A 12,841-nucleotide genomic window follows, 5' to 3' on the forward strand; every position below is an offset into this window, starting at 1 on the left:
GGGTTATAGAGACAGGCCTCTTTAAACGGCAAGCTGATGTAAAGCGGCAGTCTTCCAGACACATCTTCTGGGAGAGGAAAAGGCCAAAAAGAAGGAAGAGGGCCCACTGGCGATTGGATGGTGAAAGAGAGAAGAAGAAAAGGAAAAATTTGGTGTCCTGCAAGACAAAATAGAACCCCAAAGTTGAAGGACTTGACAGTATGATAAAATATTGTGTTGTGATTTACTAGAAAACATATCCTGGCCTGTTTCTTACCCAGCCATAGATTTTCAGTGTCAAAACTGGGAGAAATTAAATATCAATTAGGTTTTTTTACTTGTCCAGTGACTCAGTCCTTTGTTTCCCCATGAAATGTTTCTGCATTTTTTTTTTTTTTTTTTTGGCCTTGACAGGAAAAAAAAAAAAAAAATTTTCTTAGTCTTCTCAGAAACCTTAGAAAAACAATCCATCCCCTATGGTCTACATCTGTGGTTCAGAGTATGATCCAACGACCCTCTCAGAGAGTCTTCAGGACCCTCCCTCTCTTTTCCAACCGCATTTCTGTGCTTGGCTGGATCTCCTTCTTACACCTCAGCCAAAAATCCATCACAGCAGACCAGTGTAGAAACAGCTATGGGAACCCAGCTGTCTTCTACTAAACCAGATGATTTGAGTCACAGAATATAAAAAATATTGGCACTCTTCTTACCATTTTTTGGCTTTAGAAAATAGAGTTATTTTTCATAAATGGTATGTTGTCTCTATTAACATAATGGGTTTATTACTGTTATTTTCAAATGACTGACATCTCATTTATGAGTATTATTTAAATAATTCCTGAATAAAATAGTAGCAAATTCAATCCAGTACTAAAGTAAGCTTTACCCCAGGATTGTTAACCTGTTGAGTATTATTAAATCTATTACAGTAACTATTAAATGTATTATAACTCCGCCAATCCATAAGTTAAAGGAGAAAGAAAAATATGAAATAAGCTTGGTACGTGAAATTCTCAGTAAAGTTAAGAATGAAATGAGGATGAGTATTAATCTATTATTTGACGTTTTTCTAGACATTCTAAAAATCCTGGCTTTGCCACTTACTAACTGTGTAACCTTGGGCATGCCTCCATTTTCTCTACTATAAGTTGGTCTAATAGTATTACCTACCTTCTAGAATTTTCGTGAGCATTAAATGAGTTAATATATATAAAGTATTTTGAGAATATTGCCTGACACATAGATGCTATATAAGATTTCGCTGTTATTACTTTTCTAGGAAATGAAATAAGAAAAAGAAATGAGATTAAAATATTGGGAAGACAAAAAAGTATCAATAAACGATGATTGTTTGTAGATAATATGTGTGTCCACGCAGAAAATATAAGAGAATTAACTCAAAAGTTCTTAGAACCAATAAACATTTAACCAGGGAGAGGGTAATGTAAGACTGCTGCATAGGACATAAGTTTTTTTTTACCAATAACTAGTTAGTATCATCAGGAAAAACTTCCATTTATAAGTATTTAAGTGAAGAATAAAAAAAGAATTTAAGTAGTATGAAGGAGTTAGATGACAAAAACTTCTAAGTTATACATAAAACATAATACTGTGTGGAGAGAGAAAACATATTTTTAGGTGTTTTTAATGGAATATTATAAGAATGCCATTTTTTCTTAACTTATATAATTTGAACTTGATTCCAATTCAAATTTTATGTTCATCTAGAAGTATTAATGTAGACAAGATTCCCCAAATGTTTTGAGAACAAAGTATAATGAGGGAATACTGGCCACACCCAAGTACTAATATACAAATGAAAATAGCTTGGTACCAGTGCAGCAAAATAGACACCAATGACACAAATGAAGATCCAGAAACCAGTCCAAGTATATATAAAGATATGTAATGTGATAAAGGTGGCATTTTCTAATCAATAGGGAAAGGTTAAATTATTTGTTAAACCGTTTGGAATGGTTGGTAGATATTTTGGCAGGAAACGTTAGATTCCTGTGTTACATCATATACCCAAATGAATTCCAGGGAAATTGAAAACGTTAATGTTAAAAATGAAACCGTATAAATGCTAACGGAAAACAAAGAATTAGAAGGGAAAAAAAAAAAGTTCTAACTGCACATTAGAAGTAGAAACTATACTTATATGGAGAATCTAAAAAGAAATGATACAAATGAACTCATTTACAAACCAGAGACGGACTCAAAGACTTAGAGAACTTATGGTTACCAGGGGGAAAGGGTGGGGGGAAGGGATAGTTAGGGAGTTTGGGGTCAACGTGTACACACACTGTCATATTTAAAAGGGATCACCAACAAGGACCTGCTTTATAGCACAGGGAACTCTGCTCAATGTTGTGTGGCAGCCTGGATGGGAGGGGGGTCTGGGGGGAGAATGGATACCTGTATATGCATGGCTGAGTCACTGTGCTGGGCAACCGGAACCATCACAACATTGGTAACTGGCTACACCCCAACGTAAAATAAAAAGCTTAAAAAAAATTAAAAGAAGTAGAAACTGGGCTTCCCTGGTGGCGCAGTGGTTGAGAATCCGCCTGCCGATGCAGGAGACGCGGGTTCGTGCCCTGGTCCGGGAAGATCCCACGTGCCGCGGAGCAACTAAGCCCGTGAGCCGTGGCCGCTGCGCCTGCGCGTCCGGAGCCTGTGCTCCGCGACGGGAGAGGCCACAACAGTGAGAGCCCCGCGTACCGCAAAAAAAAAAAAAAAAAAAAAAAAAAAAAAAAAAAGAAGTAGAAACTATAACGTGTAAGAGTCATCAATTGAATTACGTAAAAATTAAGAATTTCTGTACATTAAATATGTAAATAAAATTAAAAGTAAATAATCAACGATAAATATTTGTGACGTGAGAAAGAATCTTTTAAATCCAAAGGAAGGATGTATGTTAAACAAAACGAATTAATATAAATTAGGAACAATATTATCCATATTTTGGGGGGAAAAGATCTATGAATAGCAATCAGACTGGAGGTTATACTCCAAAAATGTTAACAGTAGGTATCTGTCTAGAGCAATACATAATTTTTATCTTCTTTGCTTTTCTGCATCTTGTGAATTTTCGAAAGGAATATGTGTTAATTTCATCCTTGAAAATAAAACTTTAAATAAATTATAGCTGCTATATTTTGGTGTCTAACTTTCCGAGTAGGGGAATGGCGATCCGTTGTTGCCTTTCTGCAAGTCTTGGAGCAGGAGAATCTGTTTCCAGGATAGTTAAAACTTGGAAGTACAGTGTACGGTCACAAAAGTAGGAGACAAATGCAAGAAGAATTTATTTTCATGTTTTTTACTTACTTTTCCTGTTCTAAGGAGAATTATTAGACAGTAAGTAGTGCTTTCTCGGTCTGGTTTTGTTTCGGTTTCCAGACTTGAAGCAGCCAAAGATGACTATCGAATACGCTGTGAAGAGTTGCAGAAGGAGATGTCTGAGCTTCGGCAGCAGAACGATGAACTGACCACTTTGGCAGATGACGCGCAGTCTCTAAAAGATGAAATAGACGTTCTCAGGTAAACAGCCTCCCCGCCTCTGTAGAATCTCACACCTGTGATCCCCCAGAACAGTTCTGCCGCCGATGGTACAAACTCGAGGGTCTTTGAGCACAGGAAGATGGGTTCAGATCCCAGTGCTGCCGTTGAGTCAACCTCTAGGGAACCATTTCCTCATCTGTCAAACGGAAACAACACACATACCTACCTCAGACTGACATGTGGAATTAAGTGAGGTGATATTTGTAAGCACTTGGAACAGTATCTGGCAAATAAGTGCTGTATATAAATGTTTGTTAAATAGAAGTTAACCTCCGGCCACCTTCATACTTGCGTAGCTCTGAGCTTTCCTCGTCACTGCCCCTGTCCTTTCATTTTGCACCCTCCGGTCACTCGCTCTTCCTCTTTCTCGGACACCGTCACACCCACACACACGGCTCGTTTCCTTGCTGGCCTCTCAACTGTTCTCTCACTGGGCACCTCACTCCCTGCCACCGCGTTTCTGCACCGTTCTGCACGTGCAACGTGTCCTCTGTTGGATCATTCCAACCATCTGTGTTTCATGTGTTTGCTCTCCGAATGCTGAGAACAAACAGGGGAAATCGCACAGTGAGGTAGCTCTGTCCTGCCGCAGGCTAGTGATCTTACTCTCCGCTGAGCCCCTCCCACGGGCCCACCGCTCGCGTAGATCGCTCAGTCCCCCATTTCCCTCGGAGCCGCTACGTATTTTCATAACTCTTCTCACCTGACTGCCCCCCACCACACCTCTCCTGTGCTGCAGTCTCAGTAGACGACATTGTCTCCTGCATTGAGGAACGAGGCCGTGACCTATGGACCCTCCGTGGGCTGTGTCTCCTGCATTTGTGCCCATCTTTTCTCTTTTGCCTCTAGAGTGCAGACCTGTGACTCGTCCTCCTGTCCGATGCTAACTCCTTCAATGCTCTGTGTCTCAACCCTTCTTGCTTCTGCAGGGACTGTGCTACATCAGTTACCATTTCCCTTCACGTTTGAATCTGCCTCCTTAGCATACATTTATCTGTTTCTGTCCCTCTTATCTTAGAAAAAGTGAGAGACCTATTATTCTCTCCTTCCCTCCAGAACAAATTTAGATTACACAAGGTAAAGTTTACGTTCTTTCCTTAACCCACTAAAATTCACCACCGCCTGCCCCACTGCTCCACCAAAACAGCTGTCCCTCTGGTCACTGATAACAGCCCGATTGCCAAATTATTTGGACAGTGTACAATTTATTTTGCTTTTGTGCTACGTGTGACTCTGTTGGCTACCCCCTCCTACTTGCATTCCTTAAATTTTATAATGTTGTCTATTATAAATTTTGCTGTAGTTTTGGTCATACTTTTGAACCTGCACAAAAAGCTAAGCTGGACTCACCTTTGGTCTCATAATTTCATTAGAACGTGTTACTTCCCGGCAATCCACTTGGTTTAGCACTGTCTACAGCAGCTTTACCATCGCGGATGTGTTTGTGATTTCCGGTTTCCCATCTCATTCTAGACATTCTTCTGATAAAGTGTCTAAACTAGAAGGCCAAGTGGAATCATATAAAAAGAAGCTAGAAGATCTTGGTGATTTGAGGCGGCAGGTTAAACTCTTAGAAGAGAAGAATACTATGTATATGCAGAACACAGTTAGCCTAGAGGAGGAGCTGAGAAAAGCCAACGCGGCTCGAAGTCAACTCGAGACGTATAAGAGACAGGTAAGGAGAGCAGTACAATCTCTTAACGCCGTTTTCAGCTGAGCTCTCCAGTGTAACGCTGGCTTATCAGAGTCCACTGATTTGTTTTCATGGTATTCGGTTTTTCACCTATGAAACTTAGTTCTTATCCAGGGCTTATTGATTGGTCTCTATAGCAGATCCTTTTATTATTTATTATTTTAAATTTATTGTGTAATACTTGAGAAATACACAAAAGTAAAAAAATAACACAATAAGTATCCATGCTTAATAAACAAAACACTCTCCCCCTCCTCACTGCAGTAACCACTAGCCTATTTTGTGGTTTTTGTTCCTACGCATCTCTTTGTTCTTCCCTGTACATACACACACACATACATATATGTGTGTGTGTATCCCTAAAAACTTATAACACTTCTGACATTTCAAAACTTTATATAATGATATAGTGAAAGTTCTCTTCTGCGATTTGCTTTTGTTCAGTGGTATTTGTGAGATTTGTTTTGTTGATAGTTGTAGCTTTATCCCATTCACTTGTACCAATCTGTAGTATCCTGTTGAGTGACAGTACCTACCACATTTATCCATTTTTCTGGAGAAGGACATATAGGATGTTTTGTCTTTTTCTTTAATATTGCAAGAAAGGCCACTGTGAATAGTACGGAACATGTCCTCTTCGATACATGTGTGGAAGTTTTACAACTATGTGGAATATTTTCCTTAGAGAGTCTTCATTTAATTAGATATTGCCAAATTGTCCTCCACTGTGATTTTATTACCAGCAGGCAGTTTGTAGGAATTCTTGTAGCTCCACATCATCACCAACACATAGTATTATCAGACTTGAAATTTTGCCAGTTGAAGGATGGATTTGAAATGATGTCTCCTTATGATTTTACTTTGCCTTACCCTAATTGCAAATATATTTACTGATCACACTTCTTTTGTGAATTGCCTATTTTTATCTTTTATTCATTTTTAAAGTTGGATTATTTCTTTTATTGATTCTGAAAGTTCTTTATTTGTTCCTGGTATTAATCTTTTGTCACATGTTGCATTTATTTCCTAGCAGTCTGTGACCTGTCCTTTTACTTTTTTTAAGATTGATAATTTTAATATGATGAACTTTAAATACCTTTTTCCTTATGATTTGTGCTTTTAAAAAAAATTTTATTGGAGTATAGTTGATCTACAATGTTTTGTTAGTTTCAGGTGTATGATTTGTGCTTTATATGTCTCAGTTAAAAGTCATTTCCTACATAAAGATGTAACACTAATCTCTGTTTTCTTTACAGAGGTTTAAAGTTTGTTTTGTACATTTAGGTCTTTAATCCACAAGAAATTGATTTTCATATAGGGTGTGAGGTAGGGATCCATTTGATATTTTTTGTCTTTGTGGACAACCAGTCAACCTAGCCGCTTTTATTTAATAATCAGTCTCTTCTGCAGTGCCCTGCAATTCTATCTTATCATATATCTAAAGTTACCATGTTACATGTGGGTTTGTTTATGGCAACCTCTTCTGTTTCATTGGTCTGTTTGTCTACTCTAACAGCAAAACACTCTCTTATCATCTATAGATCTTCAGTAATTTTGATATTTGGGTAGTACAGATACCCGCACCCTGTTCTTTTTCAAAATTGTTTGTCGATTCTTAGACCTTTCCATTCCCTTTAAGCCCCGAATCTTTGGAAATTGGAATTACATTGAATCTGTTGATGAGTTTAGGGAGAATTGACATCTTTATGACAGTAAGTGTTCCTATCAATGAATATAGTATCTTTCCATTTATTTAGATCTTCAGTGTCTTTCAATTAAGTTTTATAATTTTCTTATAAATATCATGCACATATTTTTTTATAGTTACTCTTAGGTACTTTATGTATTTGGTTGCTTTTGTAAAAGCAGTTAGAAAAAGAAAAGATACCATTTTCAGTGTGTTGCTCATTTATGTGATGAAATTGGTTTTTATATGTTGATTTTACAATCTTGCCAAATTCCCATATTATTTCTAATAATGTATGTTAGTTCTTTTGGCAGAAGTCATATTTTGTACAAATAAAAACCATTTTGTTTCTTTCTATGGCATACCCTTTTTTTCTTCTTAATCAACATGGCTGACCTTTAGTACAGCCTTGAATGGAAGCAATAATCATAGGCAACCATTTCTTGTTGATTTTATACACAACGCTTTAAATGTTTTACCAGTATATTATAAGGATTGCTATAGGTTTTGTAGCCACCTTTCATTAGGATAACAAAATTTCATTGTATTCCTAATTTGCACAGGTGTTTATCTTAAATGGATGTTGAATTTAATCAGCTACACCTATTGAGAGAGTCCTATGCTGCTTCTCCTTTCTATTAATCTGATGAATTATATTAATGGATTTCTATGTTTAAACCATCCTTGCATTCCTGAGATAAACTTAGTTTAGTCATAACAGATTTATTTGTGGTTTCACATTGTTAGATTTGCTTTGTTCATTTCACTTGGAATATTTTGCCTCTGTGATTTGTTTACTTAAAGTTTTCTATCTCGTGCTTTCCTTATCTTCTGATTTTGGCATCAAAATTGTACTAGCTTCATATAATAAATTAGAGAAGTTTTAGTAGAGCAACCCTGTACACCATGAATGTCTAGCAGGTTTTTTTTGGTGAATACATTTTTTCCCAACATTTCATTATGAAAATTTTCAACATATAACAAAGTTGGACTGAGAAATTACCAAAAATAAATGTAGCCCAAAGAAACTGTAAATGTGATTAAAGGGTATAAAGTTAAAATAAGAAATGTTTTAATTAGAGTTCCAGAGGAGAGAACGGAAAGAATTGTAGGACATTATTTGAAGGAAAGAATGGCTGAACATTTTTCAGAATTGGTGAAGGACATCAGATTTAGTATTAACAGTGAATTACAAACAGAATAAATAAAAAAGAAATCTACACCTACAATTATTTTAGTGAAATTGCATAATACACTAATTCTCTATCTGTTTCTGATCTGGATCTTAATATATTTTATTTTTCAGTATAATATTTTGCTTTCTGCAGTTTCTCTTTGGGTGCTCTTCCAAACCTGCTTGATCATATTTGGTGGTCTTTTATTCCTTTTATAATTTAAATTTCTTTATTTAATTTCTTTAAGTATTAAACCTAGTATTTTATGTCTGATAAGTCCAATTTGAAATCCTTAGAGGTCTTATTCTACTATTTTACTGTTGTTAGTGCTATTAATGTTTTTCTGCTGACTGTTGTTCGTAGTGTATTATTTCTTTAAGACTTTTGTAATTTTAGATTTTGCTCTGTCATTTGGCTCATCTTTACCTTTGGTAATACTGGGGACCTGGTTGAGGTTGTGTTCCTCCAGAAAATGTATGTTTTTCTTATGCCAGATTTTCCACAGCATTACCAATCAGGACAACTTTAAATTAATTGCTTGGCTTAGGATTTGCCAGACAAGTCATGTGGTAAAAATTCAAGCACAAATCCATGCATTTGCAGGCTGTGGTTACACATTTTCAAATTACACTTTTTAAAACCCAGAACACTCACTTTAAGATGGGCAAGTTTCCTTATTGATTTTGCCAGCTGATGGATTTTTTTTTTCCTAACCTACCTGTTTACTGACTCACCACCTTTTACTAGAGTCCAAGGTAGTTTAACAGTAAACTGTCTCCCGATAATTTTAAAGACCTGGGTTCCTGGTGTTGCCAGGTGGCATCTCACACTGCACATAGCATCCTCACAAACTGCCTGCTCCACTTTTAACCCCTGAGGATTTCCCTTACTTTGTTATAAGCCTAGCGATGCAGTTGTATTCTTTTCCCCTAGCATTTCTTTTGCTTCATGCTAAAAGGGTTTCCAGACTGCAGTTTCCTGTGTTACAGGAAGTGGAAATCCTGTAGGTTTTCATAGTTTTGAACATTTGTTCCTCTGGATGATCTGGTTTTAGAACCCATAGTATCTGGGCAGATTTTTGTACCTGTTTCTCTCCATTGGGTTAGGCTCCTGTATCATATGTATTTTTCTGAGTATTTTTGGGGGAGAGAATTTTCATAGATCTGTAGAAGAAAATAATGATACTTTCTAATGTTTCAAATTATAAAAATTAATGGTACCTTTCTATACAGGTAGTAGAACTGCAAAATAGATTATCTGAAGAATCGAAGAAAGCAGATAAATTAGATTTTGAATATAAGCGGCTAAAAGAAAAAGTTGACAGTCTTCAAAAAGAAAAGGATGTGAGTATATATTAGGTATTTTGGTTTTGAGCAGTGCTGAGATTAAGAAAATGATATTTAATTTATGTTTTGCTTACATTAATTTCTTCTATTTATAAATTTGAAAATTTGAGATCCTTTTTTTAAAAATTATAGAAGATTTACATTTGTGTTTCAGAAATAGATCTAAAATAAAAGATTGCTATTCTAATTTCTTTTTTATATATTTAACTTTTCTACCACTGTTGCTTCTTTTCCTTCATCTTGCTTGTGACTTTCTAGAAATTTATGTAGCTTTTCTGTTTACTGTATGAGGACACAATTCTTTTTGTTGTTGTTCAGGATATTTTGAAGCTTTTAAAAATATTTTTATTTTTATCATGATTTATGAATATACATGATTTATGAATATTTCAGCATATTTTGAAGCTTTTTAAAATACTTTTACTTTGTTGTGACTTATATTGTTTGATCTTTCATGTTTCATGAAAAGAAAGTTATTTACATAATAAGGTACTCATTGTTAAAGATGGAGTAGGTGGTTTTGTTTCTTATGATTAACTGGATAGGATCCTGCCTTGCACATAGTAGATACTCAGTATTGGTAAATGGGAAAAAAATAAATTGTGTAATCGTTTCCTTCTGTGATCTTTCTGTAGAAGGTCAAAAGGTGTAACATGTCCATGTTCACCACTGTTTATCATTCTGTTAGATAAGGCAAAGACCACTGATGAGTAAACTCATAAAGCTTGAAGCTGACTTTCCTCATTCTTAATGTCCCTCCAGAGGTTAAGAACAGAAAGGGATTCTCTGAAGGAAACCATCGAAGAGCTTCGTTGTGTTCAGGCTCAAGAAGGGCAGCTTACAACTCAAGGTAACAACATTTCAGTAGCCCAAGCAAGGTTACTTATTTCTGATAGTATCAGGAAAAATATTATATTCATTTTAAGATGTTTGTGCCAAAGACGAGAACTTGAAGTTGGTAAAGAGGCCATGAGATTGATACAGATTTTGAACTGTTACCCAGATTTTATGACTGTAGTTACAGGACTGGATTTACTTGCCTACTTTTTAATTTTAATTATATTTAAATGTTTGGGTTTTATTAAATCAAAAGCATAAACATTTGTTAAATCATCTCTGTTAATAATAAACCTGAAAAGTTTTTAGTGACCTCTTTAAAAGTATATGAGACTTGTCTAAATCAGTGATTTTTCTCGGCTGAGATGTGAGGTGGGTATCAATTCACTAAGGGACTTAACATCCAAAGTAGAAACCTTCTCCTTCTCACAGGAAAGGAGCAGCACTTAGCTGAGGGTTTACCTTCTACCGCTCGAGGGATGCAGGACCTGGTTGCTGACTTATACGACTTCACCCTCTGTTCACTCCCACCCTGACTACCAGCCCTTGGCTTTTCAGTTATCTGAGACTAGAATTTTTCTTTTCCTCTGACTACAGCCTCCTTCTCCCCTCCTCACTCCTTCTACCAAACCTGCTCATTTGCTCCATCCACCTTCAGCCCCCTCCGTAGTCTCTGCTGATCTTCTACTGATCACCACTTTTTCCAGCTCACCCAGCCTGCATACCAGCCATTTCAACTGTGTGCTCCTCACCACTGTCTTTCCTTATCCTCTGCACTTATTTCAAGCCCTAATTAGTTTTATTCTGTACTCCAGATTACCAAGGCCAGCTAAAGAAAATTATGTATCTTTCTGGCTTTTTCCTTTTCTTTTTTGTTTACTGAGGTATAATTGACATATAATATTATACTCTTAGTTTCACATGTACAATATGATTCGATATTTGTGTGTATTGCAAATGGTCACTATAGTAAGTCTAGTTAGCTAACATCTGTCCCCATACATAGTGGAAAAACATTTTTTCTTGTGATAACTTTTAAGATCTACTCTCTTAGTGACTTTCAAGTATACAATACTGTATTATTATGTACACCATGCTGTACATTACATCCAGGTGACTTATTTATTTATTTATTCCAAACCTGGAAGTTTGGACCTTTTGACCCCCTTCACCCATTTAGCCCACCCCCACGCCCCAGCTCTCTTCTCCATAGCGGCTGCACCAATTTACGTTCTCGTCAACTGGGCACAAGGGCTCCCTTTTCTCCACATCCTCACCAACACTTGTTATTTCTGGTCTCTTTAATAATAGCTGTTCTAACAAGTGTGAGGTGATAGCTCATTGTGGTTTTGATTTGTATTTCCCTGGTGATTAGTGATATTGAGCCTCTTTTCATGTACCTGTTGGCTATTTGTATGTCTTCTTTGGGAAAATGTCTATTCAGATCATTTGATCATTTTTTAATTGGATTGTTTGGGTTTTTTTGCTATTGAGTTGTATGAGTTCTTTAAATATTTTGGATATTAACCCCTGATCAGATAACTGATTTGCAAATATTTTCTTCCATTTGGTAAGTTGCCTTTTCATTTTTTTCATGGTTTCCTTTGCTGTGCAGAAGCTTTTTAGTTTGATGTAGTTCCACTTGTTTATTTTTGCTTTTGAGAAAATTATACATCTTTCTTGACTGTCCTCACCAAAAAACAAATTATTTCTGATCATAATTGGATCCTTGTTGCTGCTTGGTAGTCCTTTCATGTATCTCTAGTCAATTCTACATGAGTTTTCCTCAAATTTTGAGAATCTACCCTTGAACCTTAATGCTTTAATTCTTAGCTCCTGTATCATCAAGAAAAGGGAGGCCAACTTATGTAAGCTTTCATGTGTTTCTTTATTACCTTTAAACCTTATTCGTGTATATATCCTTTTTTTCTTTTCATATTTATTTATTTGGTTGCACCAAATCTTAGCGGCGGCAGGCAGACTCCTTAGTTGTGGCATGCGTGCTCCTTAATTGTGGCATGTGAACTCTTAGTTGTGGCATGCATGTAGGATCTAGTTCCTTGGCCAAGGATCAAACCCAAGCCCCCTGCACTGGGAGCACAGAGTCTTAACCACTGTGCCACCAGGGAAGTCCCTCATGTATATATCCTTGAGCTAGCATTTTTGCTCTAAAAATTTACCCTATGAACTAAAACAGCATTTAAATAGTGAAATTTAGAACCAACATAAAAGTTCAGCAGTACAGGAATGACATTCTCATTCAACTGTATACTTTAGAGCCATTAAAAAGAATGAAGTATATCTTATATATGCCTGACGTGGAGGGCTGGGTATGTTATATCATTAAGTTGAAAAAGTAGGTGCCACCACTCATGATAAACATTCTTTTTTCAAAAATTTTTTTAAATTGAAGTATGGTTAATTTACAATATTGTGTTAGTTTCTGGTGGACAGCAAAGTGATTCATTTATACATTTATGTACATTCCCTTTCGTATTCTTTTCCATTATGGTTTATTACAAGATATTGAATGTACTTCCCTGTGCTCTACAGCAGGACC

The 12,841-nt window shown here is 36.2% G+C and overlaps 1 protein-coding gene across 2 annotated transcripts in view; it reads left to right on the forward strand.

The window, feature by feature from the left end:
• The window catches only part of HOOK3 (hook microtubule tethering protein 3), a 93,173-nt gene that overhangs the window by 50,878 nt on the left and 29,454 nt on the right, over positions 1-12,841 (forward strand). For both annotated transcript variants that reach the window (XM_059049122.2, XM_067022718.1), the window contains 4 exons: positions 3,382-3,522; positions 5,017-5,218; positions 9,331-9,441; positions 10,207-10,294. In XM_059049122.2, coding sequence (XP_058905105.1) covers positions 3,382-3,522; positions 5,017-5,218; positions 9,331-9,441; positions 10,207-10,294 — 542 coding nt within the window. The remainder of the gene's footprint in view (positions 1-3,381; positions 3,523-5,016; positions 5,219-9,330; positions 9,442-10,206; positions 10,295-12,841) is intronic.

Source organism: Kogia breviceps, chromosome 20 (genome assembly GCF_026419965.1).
Source record: "Kogia breviceps isolate mKogBre1 chromosome 20, mKogBre1 haplotype 1, whole genome shotgun sequence".
In the NCBI taxonomy this organism is placed as follows: Eukaryota; Metazoa; Chordata; class Mammalia; order Artiodactyla; family Physeteridae; genus Kogia; species Kogia breviceps.